Source organism: Chroicocephalus ridibundus, chromosome 5 (genome assembly GCF_963924245.1).
Source record: "Chroicocephalus ridibundus chromosome 5, bChrRid1.1, whole genome shotgun sequence".
NCBI classification, from domain to species: Eukaryota; Metazoa; Chordata; class Aves; order Charadriiformes; family Laridae; genus Chroicocephalus; species Chroicocephalus ridibundus.
Window position 1 is genome coordinate 8,927,695 of NC_086288.1, and position 19,857 is coordinate 8,947,551.

General features: G+C 43.4%; 2 protein-coding genes across 6 annotated transcripts in view; one reads left to right on the forward strand and one right to left on the reverse strand.

Annotated features, from left to right (window-relative positions):
* Positions 1 to 19,857, forward strand: part of LRBA (LPS responsive beige-like anchor protein) — a 414,612-nt gene that overhangs the window by 218,793 nt on the left and 175,962 nt on the right. For all 5 annotated transcript variants that reach the window (XM_063335812.1, XM_063335808.1, XM_063335810.1 and 2 more), the window contains 3 exons: positions 1,647 to 1,771; positions 9,543 to 9,689; positions 12,366 to 12,502. In XM_063335812.1, the coding sequence (XP_063191882.1) occupies positions 1,647 to 1,771; positions 9,543 to 9,689; positions 12,366 to 12,502 (409 nt within the window). The remainder of the gene's footprint in view (positions 1 to 1,646; positions 1,772 to 9,542; positions 9,690 to 12,365; positions 12,503 to 19,857) is intronic.
* MAB21L2 (mab-21 like 2) lies at positions 16,289 to 18,504 on the reverse strand. Its single transcript, XM_063336110.1, has one exon. The coding sequence runs from the start codon at positions 17,476 to 17,478 to the stop codon at positions 16,399 to 16,401; it is 1,080 nt and encodes a 359-aa protein (XP_063192180.1). The 5' UTR covers positions 17,479 to 18,504; the 3' UTR covers positions 16,289 to 16,398.

The window sequence follows — 19,857 nt, forward strand, 5'->3', positions numbered from 1 at the left end:
TTTTGTTTGGTTAATTATTCCAAAATCACTGGATTTTATAATGCAAGCATTCAAATTTTAGCATGACTGTAACACGCACAAAGTGTGAAAATAAGATACTGGGGCATTAGGTTCCAGTACCTCAGTATTTTTCTGAAAGTACGAAATCACAAAGATGGAGAATAGCACTGCCTTTTCTTTGGTGTTAGAAAAAAGGCGTAGAATTTTAATGAAGGTAGATGCAAAGACACTCGCTGTCTTACAAGATTATTTTCAGTCACAATTTTTAGCATCTACAAATTGTGTTTGGGAGTTAGGGTTATGCAAATTTTTCTGGCTTTTGTTACCGTGTTTGTTTGAAGCCTTGATTTACCTTACATAAAACTCATTTGTGCCTTTAGACCTCGAAACTAAGCATGTAGATACCAAGTATTTTTAACATTGTGATCTCTAAATGAGTTGTGGCTATTCATTTGTCAGTGTTGACAGGTATACTTTCTATTAGCTCCTGGACCAGAAATGGAATATATATGCATTTTCATCGATTGTTTTAATACTAGCTATGTTAACAAACAAAATCAGTGGTTCTTAATTTGGACATACAGGTTTTCAGGCTATCATGGCTATTCTAGCTTCGGGCGTTTTCTGTGTGTTTATTTGCTATACCTGAAGTGGGTGGGTTTTGTACATTCTCTGGGCTAAAATACTGTTTTACAGTGGCATTCATTCGCGATCCTAACAAGATAGTAACTGGCACTTATATATGACCATATTAAAAAGATCTACGTATATTTGGAGCATACAATAGAAAAGAATGAATTTGATATAACCTTTTCTAGATGTAATTTTTAAAAAGTATGCCTTCAATATAGCAATTATTACACATCATAACATGTAGTTTTTAATTAAATGTAAAAACACAACTACATAAACCAGAAATCCAATCTGATTTGCTCGAAAATAGATTGCTGTTTCAGTCTCCTGGAATGGTTTATTTAAAAACAGTAAATGGAAAAGAAATGCATTTTCTTGTGTTGTTCTAAGCCTCAGGGGCTAAATGTAATGAATATTTTAAGAGATTATTTTAATTAAATTCCTGCACATCTAAACAGAGTAATATTTTATTATCACATACATAACCATGTAACTGAGGTATTCATTAAAGTTAACACTTTCTGGACCAAGAATTCATGGTATGATTTACTGACCTTGTGCAAAAAGGCACAAATTAGGAAGAAAAATGAAGGGGGACAGACTTTGATTAATATAGGTAATGCTATACCATATTTATAATAGCCTTTTCCCTATTCTGGTTTATAAATGCAGTCACTGAGAAAGGTGCCCTGCTGAGGCTGAAATGAGGCTGAAATCGGAGCACATGCCACTAGAGTGTGGGGAAACTGATCACACTGTCAGCAATTCATTTCAAAATGATGTATTTAGTGCTCATTTCACCTTCCAAGAAAAAAGGGAAAGGAGTTCCTTAGACTGGAAGGTGATATTGTTATTTTCAAGGACATACCTAAGTAAAAGATTGCAGAAAGGGGGGAGGTTAAAAAAAAAAAAAGGCAAAAGCAGCGCAAACAAGGAGAGCTTTATGCAGAAATTCAGCGCTACCATGCTGTTTGATAATTGCTAACATATGTGGCTCCTCTGTTTCATTGTAGTCGTCCTCGTGAGTTCTGGCGCCTTGACTACTGGGAAGATGACTTGCGGCGCCGGCGACGATTTGTGCGTAACCCCCTTGGATCGACACATCCTGAAGCGACACTAAAAGCAGCCGGAGAACATGGTCAGTATAAAATCTGCTTCTTGCCAATAGCAGCAGGTTACAGTACGTGGCGGTAAAGACTAGACCTTCATTCCTAGAGGATGCTAGAAAACTGTGCCAGATGCCAAAGGCTTCTGTCATTGCATTTCCGACACGTTCAATACAAAGATAAACTGACCGTTACTTCATATGAGCAATGTTGGTGTTTAAGCCTCTTCCTTACATCTCCGCTGAGCTGGCAGTACTGCATGCTTTGCATACAGTGGTTGCAAATATAGTTCTCACTAAGCAGAAGAAAAGGGGATGCAATGTTGCCATTAATCCCTGAACACGCTTTCTTGCGGTAAATTACCTATTTATACTGTAGTAACTTCAGAAGATGATCTTTCCAGTTCAGAAATCCACAGCAATTATTTCAGTTAGCCTTAGCACGTATCTGCCTATTGTTACAGATACATTAAAAGAAAGATAATGCTTATAAAGCAAACTGTATTCAAGACCTTTGCTTATATTTAAGTCCTCAAATTTTTCTGCAAGAATTTGATACGGAAGAAATAGTAACAGATGCTGAAACGTAAAGTATCATTCAAGGAGCAAATGGTAATGATGATTTCTACCTGGTGATTTTAAAAAAGGAGATTGCATTTTATAACAGGGTGGGGTTTTTTTCCCCCCATTTTATTATCAGGGTTCCCTCAGCTACGTGCCGCTGTGTCTATTCTAGAGGAATGTATTCACAAAACTAATACAATAATCAGTTTGAGAATTCTATAATAAACCAAAAAGATAAACAAACAAAAAAGCACCCAAAGCTAGTGAACTTTGGGTTTTAGTCTAGAATTGTATGTCTTTGCAGTCTAATGAAGATACATTGATAAGGCAGAAAAGTCTTATATTTAAAAATAATTTGCTTATAATTTAAGCTGGGTACCCTTCACCTTGAAAGTACATGTCATGGAATAGAATAATTTAAATCAAGATCTTTTTTTTTTCTTTTTTTTAGTCTGTGAATTACTGCATATATACATGCATACACACACACATATTATATGTGGAGACATAAGCTTTATGCTAATTTAAAATTATTAAGACTGTTGTATGAATATAGAAGAACATAACTGTCGTAAAGTTAGTTTCCGTCAGGCATCTTAACCTCTTGCACTCAGCCTTAAAGAGCCATTTCTGGAAGAAAATGTCTACAATATGTCAGCTGATATAATGCCAAATGTGACATCAGTCCTCTAAAATAAATGACCATACAGAGAATAGTCAATAAAGTGATCTGAAAGCAATGTTCATAGAGCCCTACATCTTTGACTATAGAAAGAGGAACAAGATGTAGAATTAATTAACCCACTTTTTGCTTTGGGGCTTGTTGTTCTTAATACTGTGTGTTGTTTCTACGCCATGGATTTTAAGGGCACAAGGTTTCTTTATGTTTAATACCCCATGGATAAACAACAACTGGCCCCCTTTAGTATTGTGTTTACTTTAAATTAAATAGATCTTGTCACGGTTTTACGTATTCTACTCATATTTTCATAATTAATCTCTATATTGTTTATCAAAATACTGAAAAATATTTTTACTGCAAAATATTTAGAGCGCCTGTCTATATGCGTATAACTAATTCTTCCGTAAGTAAACACACACTAATACAATTACTCATCTTTCATAGTAATGTGTTATTTTCACAAATCCATGCTATATTTCAAGGGCTATGGGTCATACTCAGTTTGTAATTGACAGGAGTACAATTTTTGTCAATACAAAAGAAGAGTGAATAAAAGTAGCCCTATTTCATAGGTAGCTAATAGGCATAGCTGGTAGCTAACCCTAGTAATTTAAATAGAGCTAATTGTTTTCTCTCTGCCTTTCTGTCAGAATTTGACATCCTTAACAGGCTTCTATTATATTTAATTTCTTGATGTTATTTTATTCTGGATTTAATGGCATACTGCTTTGATATCTGTTGCCATTCTGTTTCTTTATCTATTCAGTGAATATTCCAGTTTACCTTAAGTCATTATTTAATATGATTTCTGAAAACATAGATAATTAACTGTCTGCCTAACTGCGTGTGCATATGCATGCAACTGTATTGTTCCAAGACCTTCCACTGGCAAGGTGTAAAATAGATGACCAAAGTACAAATGCAAGTTTGACTGGAAACTATATATAATGCATAGGAATACAAGGGTTGTTGAGTTTTTTTATATGTTTTTGTTGTGGTGGCTTTGGGTTTTTTGTTGGTGTTTTTTTTTTTTCTTTAAGTCTCAGAAGGTACAGTTGTCAGAAAGGTCAACTTGGAGTGATCACTCAATCTATTTCTTTCTGAATTGTGTTTATAAACGTTTAATATTAACCAATTTCAGGTCAGAAAATCCAATTCTTTTCAAATTTTTTGAACTCAACTTTCAGGCCCTGTTTTTTTGTAGATGTCCTTAGACTTTGCTGAATATTTGCTCCAGTATTTTGTGATTACTTATCAATAATTTAACACTATTTATTCTATTTCAATTAATTTTGCATGTCTCTGACGCAAAAGCATTTTTAGATAATGAATAAAAGGTGCCCTACTGCCTATTTAAGCTTTTCTCAAAACAAAACAGAGCAAAACCAAAAACTGAAATTGGTCATAAGGGATTTTGCCAAAAGGGAGACAGGGGGAAATAATGCATAAATAATGGAAAAGTACTATTGCAGTAACCATGCTTGAAAGCACGGATTTTAGCACACTTTGCATTAGTAGCTACACATTATCAACTGCTTGATGTCTTTCAAATAAAACCAGATGTATTCTCCACCCCAGAGAGCTCACAGTCTAGGAAAGATCACGATTTGCAACTGTGAAAATTATTCAGAAACAATCGGAAGCCTAGATATTGTTCAGTAAAACCTAGAGAGAACAACAACAATCAGCTCTGTTGCAGCCTAGTTATGTGTCTTAGTAGCAAGAACCAATCTTTTCCAGGGATTGATTTGATTTGAAGGAGAACCTCTGGTGCAGAGGTGGCAGAATAAATACCTGAAGACTAATGTTCTCTGTTCAGACAATCAATACCAGCCCCATGACTATACTTCTGGCTACCTTCTAGTTAAAAACAAATTTTTTAATTCTGACAATTTAATTGCCATTCCCAAGTTCACATTAACTTGCTTGGGAAAAAAAGGCTTTAGGTGATTTTTCAGAGGAGGAAGAAAAAAAATCCTTCCAAAATGGCTATTTATAAAAGTCAGTCTAGAAGTGTACTGCAGGGGAAGGAAAGAGAGGTGAAGGTGGTTCGGTAGAAAAATTTTGGGATGGAAAGAGTTAGCTCTTTTCTGTTCTCCCCTTCACCCATTGTTTAGAAATGCAAGGAAAATACTTATGTGGGTGGGAAAATGCAAAAAATTAGTACTTCAAACCTGTTGGTATTTTTAGATTGACCCCCAAATACAATATTTTGTGAGAGAATCTTTAGTTGATAGAAAATATCTTATCAAGCTTTTTAACAGGCGATTTGTTAGTTTTTATTGATGTCTGTTAAAAACTTGGGGAGTGTGGGGGGGAATTAAAACAGTCTGTAGCGTTTCCATCAAGGCAGTAGGCAGAGTTCAGGGCTTTGTGACTGCAAGGGACCGGTCACCTACAGTATTGTAATCCACTGGTCAGTTTTCTTTGCCTCAACTCAAGGGGTGAAAAGGAAGTCTTAAAAACAATATTTAAAAAATCTGATGTGAAAATGGTCATTTTTTTCCACTGTTATCTTTTTAAACAAATAGAAAGACTAGAGGAAGGCTTCTGGGAGCCCTTTTTAAAACTAAAAAAAAAAAAAAAAGAGATAGTAAGGGTTTTTAATGCATCTTTTCCCTGAATTGCTTTTCCTATTTACCAGACATATATTAAAAAATAAAAGAAAGTAATAGTAAATATCTTCTGTATTGTGCTTTCCAGTACTTTATTTTTAAAAAGGCTTTTAAAAATTGTGTTTCACATGTAAGGTTAAGTTGTAGACAAACAATTTAAAAAAAAATCTGTCACTCTACAAATGCCTTAAGCTTGTTCAGGAATGTAAGCAGAAATATTATATTTATAAAATATTTATAAAATATTATATTTACACCCAAGTGTTCCAGAAATTTAACTGGAATAAATAAGATAAATAAGATTCTCTGCAGGTGGTGAGATCTGTTTGCAAAAAGCTACTTGAAGAAACTTACAGAGCAGTTTGGGAAGGATTGCATGGAATGAATTATAATATTAAAATTCTGTGCTAGATAAATACACTGCCAGCAGGCTGTTATGTCCTGGGCAATACATAGGCCGTGCCTTGAAATCTTGGTCTTGAAAAGGTGTATGTGAATGTACGCTTAGATCTGCAGGTCTAGAGCCAGAAGCTCCAGTCATGCCAAGAATAGGCAGGCCTGGCAGAGAGAGCGTTGGGTTAGCTGCTGACAGAGCAGGGTTTGGGTCCTGAAATATGAAATCCGGTGTGATATACCTACGCGCATACATGGGAACTGAATATGTCACACGATGTCGTGCTCCGTTATATGTATCTCTAATCAGTAAATATCAAAAGAGAAATAGACCGTGGCCTGCCTACATAAGTGCATTTATCTACAGAAAATGGGTGAATCCTTGTGGAATATATTCGGTTCTATACAGATACTCCTGTGAGCGTGTGTGTGTTGGTTGCAGGTGAAACGCTTTATTCCAGCCAGGGCAGAAAAAGCAGATTCTGGTTCACAGTGTGATGTCTTATTTGCCTTCCAGTAGCTAGTATCTGCTCTGCCTCTTCCTGGGCCTGTGTGTGCACACGCATTACATGTGTGTCAGGAAATGTGGCTAACTAACATCACATGCAAGGAGATGACAAAAATTTACAAAAAACGGACTACAACAACTTATAGCCTAAAATCTTTTATTGAAAAAGGCAATTGCATAAGATGTGTGGTTTTGAATCAGTATATATCACTAGTTGGGGAAAGAAAATCTGAATAAGTGACAAAGATGCGGCAGGAGGGGTATATTTCTGTTATCCAGGCATCTTTGGCCTGAAAGTTGCCGTATGGATTTTATTTTTTCTTAATGGTAGTTGAGAAGAAAGACTGAAGGACGTATTTTGGACACGTTGTGCTAGGTGTGATCTTGGCTCTCAATTCAGTCTTCAATGACAATAGTTTGAAATAGCATCTTCAGTATAACACAAATAGATTGTAATAAAGAAAGCAAAAAAGGCAGGCATGTACAGTGCAGATGAGGTTTTTGAAACAACAAATACAGTTTGCCTTTATTAAAAGAAAAAAAAAGGGTATTTATTATCTTTGACTTTATCCCTGGGATGGTTTTGTTCTATTTTACTTTTTTGATCTTCAAGGGAATGCTGGTAGGCCAGTGAGTAACAGTGCATGTGGTGTATATTAGTATACTGTTGGTAATTTTACTGCTGCTAACTTAAAATCCTCAAGGGGGAGTTAATTACAGGAAAACCTTTCTAAATATCAGCTGCATATTTTCCATGACAAGAAGGTTTTCAACTCACATTGAACAACTCCAGAATCTGAGTTACCATTATTTACATGAGCACATTTTAGAAGAAAGTAAAACTTGTGTTTGTACAATGCAGTTAAAGCTTTACAATAATTTATTTTTAAAGGCTTACTTAGAAATGGCAGTTATTGGTTGGGTAGAAGGGTTCATGCATAAATTGCATTTTATTTTGTATGTCAAGTTAAACTTCCTTTTGTTTGTGGTTATTTTTTTGATTGTTTTGGGGGTTGGGGTGGTTTTTTTGTTGCTTGTGTTCTTTGTAAGCTCAAGGCCTAAACCAAAACCAGGGTATTTGGTCTTTTGGCGGTTGGTTTGTTTGTTTGTTTGGGTTTCTTTTTCATTTTTAACTTAATTGAAAAGTTTATTATTTGCAATTTATGTGCACATATTTACTTAAACAATTTAAACTTTATATGTTGCCACTGGGGAATTGCCGCCTTCCGTAAATGTTTGCAGATTAACGTATTTTTAAAGTAAGCCAGCGGAACTTCAAATCAAGTGTGGCAGCAATCAGAGAAAGCAGTGAGCAATGTGTTGAAGTTAGTTGGTCCCGATGTGTTTGGTGAATGTTTTTCAAACACGGCTGTGCCCTGGGCATTCCCAATCTATTTTTTTTAAGAAATCATATTTTTATGTTCGGCTTTAAAAAAGAACAAAACAACAAACAACAAAACACCCCAAACAATACAGACACACACTGCTGTGTTTGGGTTTTTATCACAGCAGGTGGTAACTAACGTGTAGAGGGAGAGATCAACTGGTTTTGGGGGGGATTTTTGGTGTTTTGTTTAGTTGTGGGGTTTTTTGGGTGTGGGTTTTTGGTTTCTTTTTTTTGTTGTGTTTTTTTTTTTTGTTTCTTTGTTTTTCTTTTTTTGTTGGTGTGGTTGGTTGTTGGGTGGGGTTTTTTGGTTTTGGGTTTTTTGGGGGGGTTGGTTTGTTTGGTTGTGGTTTTTTTGTTTGTTTTTTTGTTTTCTTTTGTTTTGTTTTTTTTTTCCCCTGATGCTTTGAACTTGTAATTTAAATGAAATAGATGTGTACCTAGCAGAGTCGAGCCCGAGGAGCATTCCCGGCTGACCCTCCCTTGGCCACCGCTGGCCGCCGTTGCGGTGCCGTGGGGGGGGAAGCCGGGCCGGGCCCCCGCGACCGGCCGGGGAGGTGCGGTGGGGGGGGGGCACGGCTCCGGCGCGGCCGTGGCACGTTTGTCCGCCCGGTTACCGTGTGTAAACGTGAAACGTGCACTTTTTTTTACTACTTTTCCATTCCGAAAATAGAGATGTGAGAAAAGAAACCTCCCTTTGTAGGCACCGGGTACCGTTGCGTTCTGGCCCCCTGGAAGCAGGTGCACGCTTTTCTCTGCCTCCCCCCGTGACCGTGGGGCTGATTATTATTTTTATTTTTCCTTTCCCTTCCGCTCCCAGGCGCGTGTGTGTGTGCGCTTTTCCCCCCCGCTCGAAATCCACCTACCGTTATCGGCTGATCGCGCCGCTACCGGGAGCAGCGGGGATGCGGGGATACAGCTCCAGCGGGGCGGGAGCCTTCTCCTTCCCCCGCTCCCGGGGAATCTCTCCCGGGATGCCCCTTCCCGCAGCCCCGAGCGGAGCGGAGCCGTGTAGGTGACCCCCCCACCGCCCCGCGGGCCGGTTTCCCTCCCTTTCCCCAGCTGCTGCGGGTTTACCGGGCCGAGGACGGTCGTCGTCCGCCCCTCCCGCTCGCCGCTGTCGCCCTGTTGCGCAGCCCCCGGTGCTGGCCCCCGTCCTGTCGCCGCTGGCCCATCGGGGCATCCGACACCGCCTCGTCTCTCTGGGGCGTGCTCGGTCGCCACTGCCACGACCACACCGAGCACGCCCCAGAAAGACGAGGCGGCGGCGGCTGCCCCGGGCAAAGCGGTGGTAGAACCCGGGGTTTTGAGAGTTAGGTTAAGACACCAAGCACTGGGGACCTGCTTCCAGCAGGAGAACTCGACTTCCGAAGGAAGGTTGCAGGGGAAGAGAGTCTGTTGTATCTCCCCCCCTCACCTTAGTAAACACTTGAAGTGGAGTTAAAGGCTGCAGAGAGCGCTGGATAATTATGAGCAGGCTTAATAGGATTAAAACTAGATGTGTCCTAACATTAGAGGATTAGGACAGGTACTTCCCACAGCTAGTCCCTAAACAGTTTTCTTCCTGAACTTTCATTAATAAAAAAAAAAATTACGTTTCTTTTTCACTGCTGCCTCTGAGACCTGACAGACAGCAATGTGTGTGTATCTCATTTCAGCTCCTGATGAGGATATACTTGTTAAAGGAAAGCAGTCCATCAAGAGTCAAGTTTTAGGAAATCAGAACTCGGAAAGTGAGATTCTCTTGGAAGGCGACGACGACATCATGTCATTCATGGAGGAAAGAGAAGTGGAGAACTTAACGGGTAACTTCAGCTATCTGATTTTCTCCTTAGCTTCTTTGCTATTTAAGTTCTGATCTCCCCTGCGATGCAGTGAATCATGTTTTGGGATACACACTGATAAATTGTTCCTTCCCATAATTGGGTCATTAAGATCATTTTCTGTGCACCTTGGATGCTGAGGGTTTACTTGAGGGGAGCTGTGCATTTTCTTTCTCTGGCTTTTGTGTAACCTTCTTGCTTTCACAGTAGATGTCTGTATTCTAGGAAAAACCTTCCTTAGAGAAAGTAGGTCTACATTGAAAAGGGCTTCTTTTCTTTGTTTTTGACCTTGTTCCACTCCTGAAATCACCTCCTCAAATTAGACCTAGTGAACAATTAGGCAAGTTGTCTGTAATTAAAGGCTTTGGAGAACTTTAATTTTTTCCTGAGTTTATAGCATTGTATGTATTGTTTATTTACTTGAGTTTGAAGGGTCTGTACACTCACTGGATTTAACTCCTTCAAACCTCTTGTCATTCTCCCATTGAAGTCCCTTCTCCACACACCAGAGTCATATTAGACTTCGCTTCTTTTTTCCAAAGAAGAAATAGTACTTCGGATCTTTGAACTTAATTAATTTTACTCAGTTGTATGCAACTTTTGCTGATGTTGCAATCTGGGTGGAGTGGGTCCATATCTGTACCATTTAAAGTGTAAAAACAGAGTAACCTCCTTGGATCAGGGACCGGGGGTTATAAAGTGTCTCCACTGTTATTTGAGAAACATGGTTTTTATGAGGGAAAACGCAAACTTCTCTGTGTTCTTCTGCTTTCTCAGCTGGTATCCTATGCACATTTACTTCAGAGAAAAATGTCATTTCTCCGTTTCTCAGATAATTCTGATTCTCTGAGAAGCTAGTAGTATAACCTTACAATGATACATATCAGAATTCAGTGAAATTACTGGACATGATTATTTATTGGCAGTTCGCTTATCCTTGAACTGCATTCCACTCTTTTTATTTTTTTACAAGCAAAGTTAAAAATGCAGCATAATAAAAAAAGAAAACCCGCCTAGAAAGAGTAAAGTAAAATAAAGTAATGAAAGAATAATGCAATGGCACTTTCTGTATGTGATATGTGAATTATTTTTTTTTCCTTTCTACCACGAGCTTTCTTCTCAATAGCCTTCTCCATGTTTCCTTCTCTTGTATTATTCATTCATTGGTTCGAGTAATACATTCATACTGTAATAGAGGTGAAAGGGGAGTTTAATTATATAATCTTGACAATGGCAATAGGATTAAGAAGTAATCCTCACTAATAAAGTGGTGTGGGTTAGAAATGAAGTGGAAATTGTCAGGGGTCTTCTACAGGACCTGGACTGCCCCAGCTTCTGCAGCTGTCTGCTTGCCCTGTAATTGAATGTCTGCGAGTGATTGAAAAAATGTTATTTCTCCTCTGGATTACATGCTAATGTACAGAGGGCAAAGGGAGACAGCAAAAGAACACATAGCTGCTTATTTCATCCATTTGTGGGGGTGAGCTTTGGGAAATCATGGCAGTTCCGCAGCTATCTCATGCCCATCTGCAAACACAATGTATTTGTACATTGGGAATAGAGGGCAAAGCTGCTCTGATCTCAGCAGAGCATCTCTTCTTTTGTCCTAGTGGCACACATTGAGATTGATGCGAGATTAAGGACCATCACCCTCCTAACAATCGATGGAAATGACAATTCATCTGAATTTTTTGTCAGTTATTCTCACGTTGATTACCTGAACGTGTGTACCTCATTTATAGATGCTTTATTAAAACAAAATTGTCTATGTCACTTTCATATCTTCCACTGTTTTACAAAAGTCAGATAATACTGCAGCCAAGTAACTTCATTTCCTTACCCTCTTAATCAGCTGGATGGCAAACGTAACCGGTTTTCTTTCTGTTTGTGTTATTTTATATAATAGGTTCTACATTGTCAGATCTATGCTGAACCTATTGTTTTCAGTAGTAGTCTGATTTGTCCCTGTGATAAGCCCTGTGGAGATGTGATTATTCCAATAAAAATTCATTCAGTTGGAAACCAACCCTCCAGCTGTTTACTCCCACAGTCCCTGAGCTACACTAACACTGTGTGGAATCCTTGAACAATATTTAACATGGAATCAAAAGCATCTTTAAAACATTTTACTTTAGGCTCTGTAACATTGTGTAACCTTAACAATAGATTTCTAGCATCCATGAGGGAACACTTTACAGTTAGACAACTTTGAGCCTTGACTGCTGTGTTCGTCTTTGTGGAGAGCTATCGAAACTCTCCCCTACCTAAAGAATACATCCGACAGTCAGATTTCAAGTGTTCATATGTGCACTCTCTATATTACATATAACAGAAGGTATGCAACTCTCCAAGTTTCTTGAAAAGAAAATATGTCTGAGTAAAAAACCATATACTGCCATGCTAAAGCCAGCTCTGGCATGTATAATATATGCATCAGTTTGCAATTTTAGCTGCTTCAATGTTCGGCAGCACAGAGACACTGTAAATGTATTACATATGTTCTTTTCCGGGGGGGTAAAAAAAAAAGAGGTTTGGTTTTTAATGAAGAGCTGTGCTCTTTGCTTTCTTTATTTTAATGTTCTAGGCTTGAAAAGCAAATAATTTGCACTTGTGCTCTCTTCTGTTTTGAATATTGTTGGTGTTTTCACTCTTTGGCAGGTCCAGTTGCCCTAAGCACACCAGCTCAGCTTGTGGCACCCTCAGTAGTAGTGAAAGGCACTCTTTCCATCACTCTTTCTGAGCTCTACTTTGAGGTGGATGAAGAAGATCCCAGTTTTAAGAAAATCGACCCGAAGGTAAGAGATCATTGACCCTGAGCTCTGAGAGATGATGACAAATTACCCAAGACCTTTAATTCTTCATTCGCCTTCCTTTACCTCTATTGGTCCACAGTGTTGCTGCTTTAATAAGTTTGCGATTGACCATATATGTTAGTGAACTTCACATAGGTGACACCTCCTTTCCTTCTCCTTTTTCTCCCCCTCCCACAATTCGACCCTACTTGAATGTTAATTTGCTTGCTGCGAATAAAGCTCCAGGGAGGTGTCTCAAATAAAGACATCTTGAATCACAGGCCTGTGTGAATACTGGAAAGTTACACGGGGCTTTTAGCCCAAATGCTTTGTTTTACTTTCCTATTTTTATATAATGCCAGTGTAGCATAGCACTAAACTTCCTACACTTAAGAGTTTTCAGTGCTCCTGTGTTGTATTATTCTATAACAGATTTTACAGGGCCTGTTATTATTTATTGTGCCTAAGCAGAAAACATAATTGCCCTCTTAAAATACGTTTCTGAACTGACTTGCTAATTTCCCACAAACTTTATTTGCTCTGAGTTACTTGATTACTAGTGTTTGGTTTAAAATTAGTAACCTTCAGTAAAATTCCGATTTCAATGGCAGTATATTGTGCAATTAACTTAATAAGGTTGGACTTGAATATTTTCTACAGTATTACAGCAACATTTCTAAAGTATGACGTGATTGGTAAATACTCTCGCATCTCAATTTAAGCACAGTTCTTCTTTTGGTTTGTTGTGGGTTTTTTTCAATATCTGCTTAATATTAAAAAAGGTAATAATTTATTTGTGAAGGGGGAAAAAAGTCACTGGAAGAAGTAGTGGTTTTCTGCTTGTCTGTGGAGAATACCTTGTGTGTTAAGTACCAGTTCGGTTCTTTGTTCCTATTGAGTAAATTGCTCTTGTCTGCATTAAAAATGGCATCAGTGGGTCTGAAAGCTGGGATTATCAAATCCTATCAAGGAATAAATTTATTTTGAAAACCAACGCTCTCGGGTTCTTAGAACTAGAATTTAGTACAAGCAATGACTACAATTGTGGGTTTTATGTGATGCCATAAATGAGATTTAACTTTTCTTTTGGTCCGGAAGTATTTTTGAAATATTTTTAGAATTATTTCACGTGTGAGAGAGCTCTCAAAATTTTGAAGTGCTTACTCCTTCCACAGTGTTTCTTTTAAAACATTTAATGGTAAAAAGGATATAGATATAAAATGTAAAGACAGTTTGATACGTTACTGTATTGCGTTTTCCATCTGAAATGTTCTGCTGCTCTGTATTGCATTAGCATGAGAAAAGTCTTACAGATCTGCATTATTCTGCATTTTTGTTTTCCCTGTTTAGCACATAGGACGTTTGAGTATAGTTACTAATCCTTACCATTCCTGTTACACGTGTTATGGGGACATTGACATACAACATATATTCAGATCACTTTCTTTTTTGCTGTTTTCGAGTATTTGGGAGTGGTAGTTTTCTTAGCTGTGAGTAGGCATTCTGGTTTGATTTGACTGTATCTTTAATTCTGCATCTTAGAGAGATTTTATTTGGGTTCCTATAAAAGGAGTTGGTTACATGAAGTATAGGCTACACCTCTTATGTTCTGCTTGTGATGCTAGTTTAGCTGGAGGTTTTAAAAGAAAAAAAAATAGACCTTTTGCAACGTCTCTTGTGAGTATGGGGATGGGGCTAGAAATCAAATCTGAATATTTTTGTTTTAAAAACCAAATAAGCTTGCAAGGCAGCTTTCTTTCGATCATTAACGCCTCCCTGCCCCACCCTCTGCTTAAACTACTGCACCTTGATAGCGGCGACTAGAGCCGCTGCAGAAAATGCCCCTTGGGGAAAAAAATAATAAAAATCCTAATCCACTGTAACTCAGAGGGCCTGTTTAATTAATGAGGCTTCAGCTGTTTGATAAATTTAAGTTCCTTGTATATTTGTCTAAACTACTGAAAAGAAAACATTGTGACAAGTTCCTGAAGAAAAACCTGCCGTAGCGATAGCATCAGCAGCGATAAGATCAGCGTTTATACTCTTACTCCGGGGGCTGTTTTCAGAAGGAAAGGGTAGCCCCGCGGGCTGAACCCAGGGTGAGCCAGGACCCAGGGCTCTTGGTGACTCTAGGAGAAACTGGTGAGACGCCGCCGGGCTGTGTCGCCCGGGGCTGCCGAGGCCGGCCATGGAGCCGCCTCGCGTTCTCCGCCGGGGGCCGGGGCCGGCTCCCCCCCGGCGCCGCCCCGCTTCTGATGGAAGTTCATTTCCCGGGGCTGCCGGCCGACCTGCTAATTTCGTTTTTAACTTAAGGACAAAAGCAACTCAGATTCGCATGCCTATTTCTTTCCGGATCCATCCACAAAGAAACGGAAGTAGTCCTTTGGGGCAAGAACTACATTTTTTAGCCCCCTCGAAAGGACAGGAAAACTTGTTCGAAATGCTCCGACCCGCCTTCGAAATCTTGCGGGCGGCCGGAGCAGATAACGCTAACGCTTTTAAAGCTTAGAAACGCGTTCCCGGTAAAAATCCCCATAAAAAAAAAAAATATTTTTAAGTCGTTCTGAGCAAACTTAAAGCGAAATCGCAAGAGCACGAAATACGAGGAATCGGGTAGAGTTTAGCTTTGGGAGAAGGGGGCTCGGGAGAGGGGAGCTCGGCGGTGTCTGCGCGGAGAACGGCCGGGTGTTAATGTAGGATCGGGTGCTTCCCTGACGGGTTGCTTATCTGCTCGTCCGGCTACGCTCTGGCGCGATTTTATGCTGTACTTAAAAATACGGGGAAAACAAATGTTTGTTTAAAAAAAATATCGACCGTTTGCTCTAAAGTGCATTAATTATTCAGGCTAGATCTATACTTCCTTGGTGTCAAAGTCAAATGGATAGCGCTTTCGCCCTGGGAAGCGAAAGCAAATAGGGATGAATTTTTAAAACAAAATACAAGCGCTTGATTTGCCGCGAAAAAAAGGGAAAGAAAACTATAAGAAAAAAAAAAAAATAAAGATGACGACCGTAGGGTAGGAAATGGCATGCTCTAGTTCTGTCTAAATTCTGGCGAGCTGCTGTGCGACGCTCCATATATTCACAAAATTTAGAGGGGAAGCTTAAAGTCACAGAAATATAGCAGATGTTGTCACATGCTCAGCTACAGGATATACAAGATTTTTTTTCTTAGATGCACTGTTTTTTTCGAAACTAGAAGGAAGTTTAGGAAACGTCAATGAATATGCCAAGCTAAGGTGTCGCGTTTAGACTAGCTTTACATCTCGTGTTTCCGTTTCTCTTAAAACATTTTACTTCTGAGGTTCAGAAAGAATCTACTTGCCTGAATTTAAGAACCATTCACGAAAAGTCAGCGTAAAGTTAAAGTAATATTTTTTTTTATTACTATTTGCAACAAGTCAGTTGTGGGGCACATTATCTGACCTTGGCACCGAAATACATTTAACATCAGTAAAACTTTTTTTAAAGGGAGATTTGTACATATAGTTAAATAATTTTTCACTTGGTGACAACATTCAGGCAAACAAGAGAGAATAAGAAAAGGACTATACATGGATTGGAAAATGTACCTTTCGGGTTTCGTTTTGAGGTTGCAAAAGTCCGATTGCTTCTCTTTTTGTGACTTTTTAAAAATTCACATTGGAGGACCGGAGGAGAGGCTCTTCCCTTCTTCCGTGCAAGGCGGTGAGAGTTTATGCCGGGAAAACCGTCTGCAAGTTTTTAAAAGGCCGAGCTGCAGGTGGAGGGGTGTGGGGGGGTGGCGGGGGCGCGTTTCTTTCGCCGCCTCTTTCCGTCGTCGTTTTGCGTTAAATAAAAAGTTTTTTAGGCGCTGTTGTTGTTTACGGAGGACGAGTTTTGTGCGCCGGGGGGGGGTGGGTGGTGGTGGCGGTGTTAACCCTATAGCTTGTCGAGGCTTTTGGGATTGGTGAGGATTTCTCTGGCTAGCCTCCAGGTCTGTTTGGCAGCGCTTTCCAGGGCCGAGTGGGGTTTGCCCTGAAAGAGGTCTAGGTTGGGCAGGAAGTAGTGGGGGCAGCGCCGGCACTGCAGGCAGGAGATGAGCTGCAGGAGGATGCCGTTCAGCCGGTCGCCCAGGCACGCCTCGTCCCAGTCGGTCTCCCGCGGGTGCTTCTCGCACTCGTACAGCAGCAGCGTCTTCATGTGGTAGTTGTTGAGGGGCTGCCCGGGCAGCTCCAGGTGCCGGTCGCGCAGCGTCTTCAGCACCGAGAGGCACTTGTTCCTGCAGCCGCCCATCAGCAGCCGGTTCTCGGCCTCGCCGAACTGCAGCACCCAGGCGTCGCTCTCGGCCGAGCTCTGCTTGCCCGTCAGCGAGTAGCACTCTTTGGAGAGCAGGTTGAAGCCCTCCGCCTTCACCTCCGCCACCCGGTTGGGGCCGGGCCAGGGGATGTGGGGCATGGGCCACTGCGCCGCGCTGCGGGGCCAGATCCCGGTGCACTTGAAGGCGGGCGTGATCTGCACCACGTACCGCTCCCGGATGCGGAGCTTCACCTCGCTGGTGTCCGCGATCATCTTCACCACGTCCCGGTAGCTGCACTTGTCCACGGCCTGGGCCACCAGCGTCTGGAAGCGGGAGCGGATCTTGCGGGCGGACAGGTAGCCCGAGGCGGTGATGAACTCCACCCAGAGGGACATGCTGCGCTTGCGGCCGTCGCTCAGCTTGAGCACGGCGCAGCCCGGCAGGGAGCCGTCGTCCACGAAGTTGAAGACGCCCATCTGGTTGAGGTAGAGCACCACCTCAAACTCGGTGGGCGAGATCACCTCCAGCCCCTCGTAGCGGGCGTCGATCTCGCTCAGGGAGCTGATGAAACGCGGCTCCTGCACCTCCACCTCCTTCAGCACGTCCGACACGACCTTGCACACCTCCCGGATGGTCTTGGCGATGGCCGCCTTGCGCGCCTGGCAGCGCTCCGTGTAGTATTTGTTGAGCTGGTAGACCAGCTTGGCCTGCGCGGCGATCATGTTGGGGCACAGGTCCGGGCTGTACACCGGGCTCTCGCAGTACGTTGAGGGATCCAATGCTTTAGCGGTGGCTGCAGCTTTGCGGAGGGCACCAGCCAAGTCGCAGACCCCCACCCCCTCCGGGAAGAAGGCGGCAGCGGCGCGCCAGGGAGAGCAATTAAAAAAAATCGGGGAGGACGACGAAGCACAAAGGAGCGAAGCCCAGCGCTGCCCCGGCGAGGAGGAGGAGGAGGAGTGCGAGCCGCAGGCGAGCGGGGCGGTGCGGGCTGGGCGGCGGCGGTGGTGCCGGTGCCGGAGCGGCGGGCAGCCCCCGCGGGCTGCCGGAGCGCAAAGTTTTGGGTGGCGGTGGGGGCAGGGAGGTCTGCGCTGCCTCTGCGCTCAGGCGCCCACCCCCCCGCGCAGCGACAAAAATGCTGTTTCAAGAGTTCATTAAAAAAGAAAACCAACAAAACAACCAAAAAAACCCCAAACGAACTTCCCCAGGACTCGCAGAAGATCCCCGCAGAAAAAAAGCCGGTCGGCAGCGAAGTTTTAAACCGCACACGATAGGAGAGGAGGAGAAGAATGCGAGCAATGCCCAGAGCGGAAGAGTGAACTCTCTGTCTGTCTGTCTGTCTGTCTGCCTCTCTCTCTCGCTTTCAGTCCGTGGCACCGCCAGAGATGTGCATGAGTTTGGCTGCCGCTCGCTCAGACTGTCAGGGGGTGTTGTTGATTTCCCTTTTCCTGCTGGAGGCGTTGGCTGAACCCGGCTCTGTGGCTTTCTCTATCTTTACGCGCAGACGTGTGCACTTGGTCTGTGATCTCTCATTCCTGTCCTGCAGCTCTATATAGATTGGTTTGAGATAGATATATATATAGGTTGGTTGTTATTTTGGTTTTGGTTGGTTGGTTTTTTTTTTTTTCTTTGCACAGACTGTGTTTTATCCTGAGCGGGAGGAGGGCGTAGCTGCTGTGCCCGGGATGGCTTCTCCTCCCCCTCCCCACCCCTGGAAGTGCGCGCCGAGGCTCTCACTTTCTGCGCCTCTCCTCCTCCGCCGTGCGCCCGTCTCTCCCCGGCGGTGCCGGCGGGTGCTGTAGTTTATGAATGGGGCCGGGGCGCGGGCGGGGGGCGGGGCCCCGCCTCCTACAATCGCCGCCGAGCTGTCAGCGGCGCGACCAATCGCGGCGGGCGGCGGGGGCGCGCACACGCGCCCGCGCGCTCGCTCCTGCCTCCTCCTCCCCGGCGGCGGGGCAGGGGCGCCCGCCGGCTCCGTGCTGGGCTGGACCGGCGTTAAAACCGGGCCGGGAGGGGGGGTTTAGGGGGGTGCCAGCGTCCCGCGACCTGGCGCGGGGGGGGGAAAGCTGCAGCTTTGCCTTGGCGGGCGAGGGGAGCTCGTTGCTCCCGCCGCTTGCTGTTGGGGGGGGACCCAGCGGCAGCGCCGGTGTGCGGGGGGGAGGGGGGTGGGAGAGGGACGTGCCGGTGCTTCACCGCGGGCATAAATCTTTCTTCGTTAATGCTGGGCTGCAGCAGTGAAAGTGAGACCGTCACTGGAGCCGAGTTGCACACCTTGTTTTACTGCCCTCAGCCACCTTAATTTAGACAAATCTCGTGCCGTAAAGTTCTGCTCATCCTCCTAAAGCATAGGATTGAGTTATTCGAAAGGAAACGATATTTTATGCAAGTTTGCATTAATAAGAATATTGAATGATTCGGACATAAAACCATAGCTGTGTTCCGTCATTTGGGAAAGAGCGGCTCGCTGGCGCTGCTGTCACCCCCCGGGCGGTACCTGCTGCAAAACAACACGAAGTGTTTCTCCTGCCGAAACTTAGGACAATCTCCACCTCTGCCGTCCTGCGGCCAAGGGTGCGTGGTGCTTTCGCAGCTGCTTCGCCCCCCCCTTCCCCCCCGCGCCTCCCCGGGCCGTGCAGTCCCGCAGCGGGCACCGGCGGGCGGGCCGGGGCTGCGGAGCTCCGAGCGCAGGGCCGTCCCGCCGCGGTCCCCGCTGCCGGTGAGGGGGGGCGGTCGGGACCGTTCACACGCGATGCGGTCCTCCTCGCCGAGCCTCGGTTGAACCGGCTCGCAGCGGTTGGGCTCGGTTTCTTGTTCTTTCCTCCTTTCGCGGCAGCTGGCTGATTTTAATAAAGAAAATCTCGCCGTCTGTTTTCCGCGTGCATTTAAATTAGAAACATGTCTTGTGCCGACCGTACTACTGCGCGCTGGAAGAAGTAAGTACGGACGTGCCCGGCGCCGGTGGGGCTCCGTTATCCCCGAGGAGGGGATCGGCTCGTTGTTTGCCCCGATGCCGCCGGGGCACTCTGCCTGCGCTCGACGGGCCGCGATGCCCGGTGCTCGGCGGGACCCGGGCGGGCGGCGATGTCAGGTGTCCCCGGCGGGCC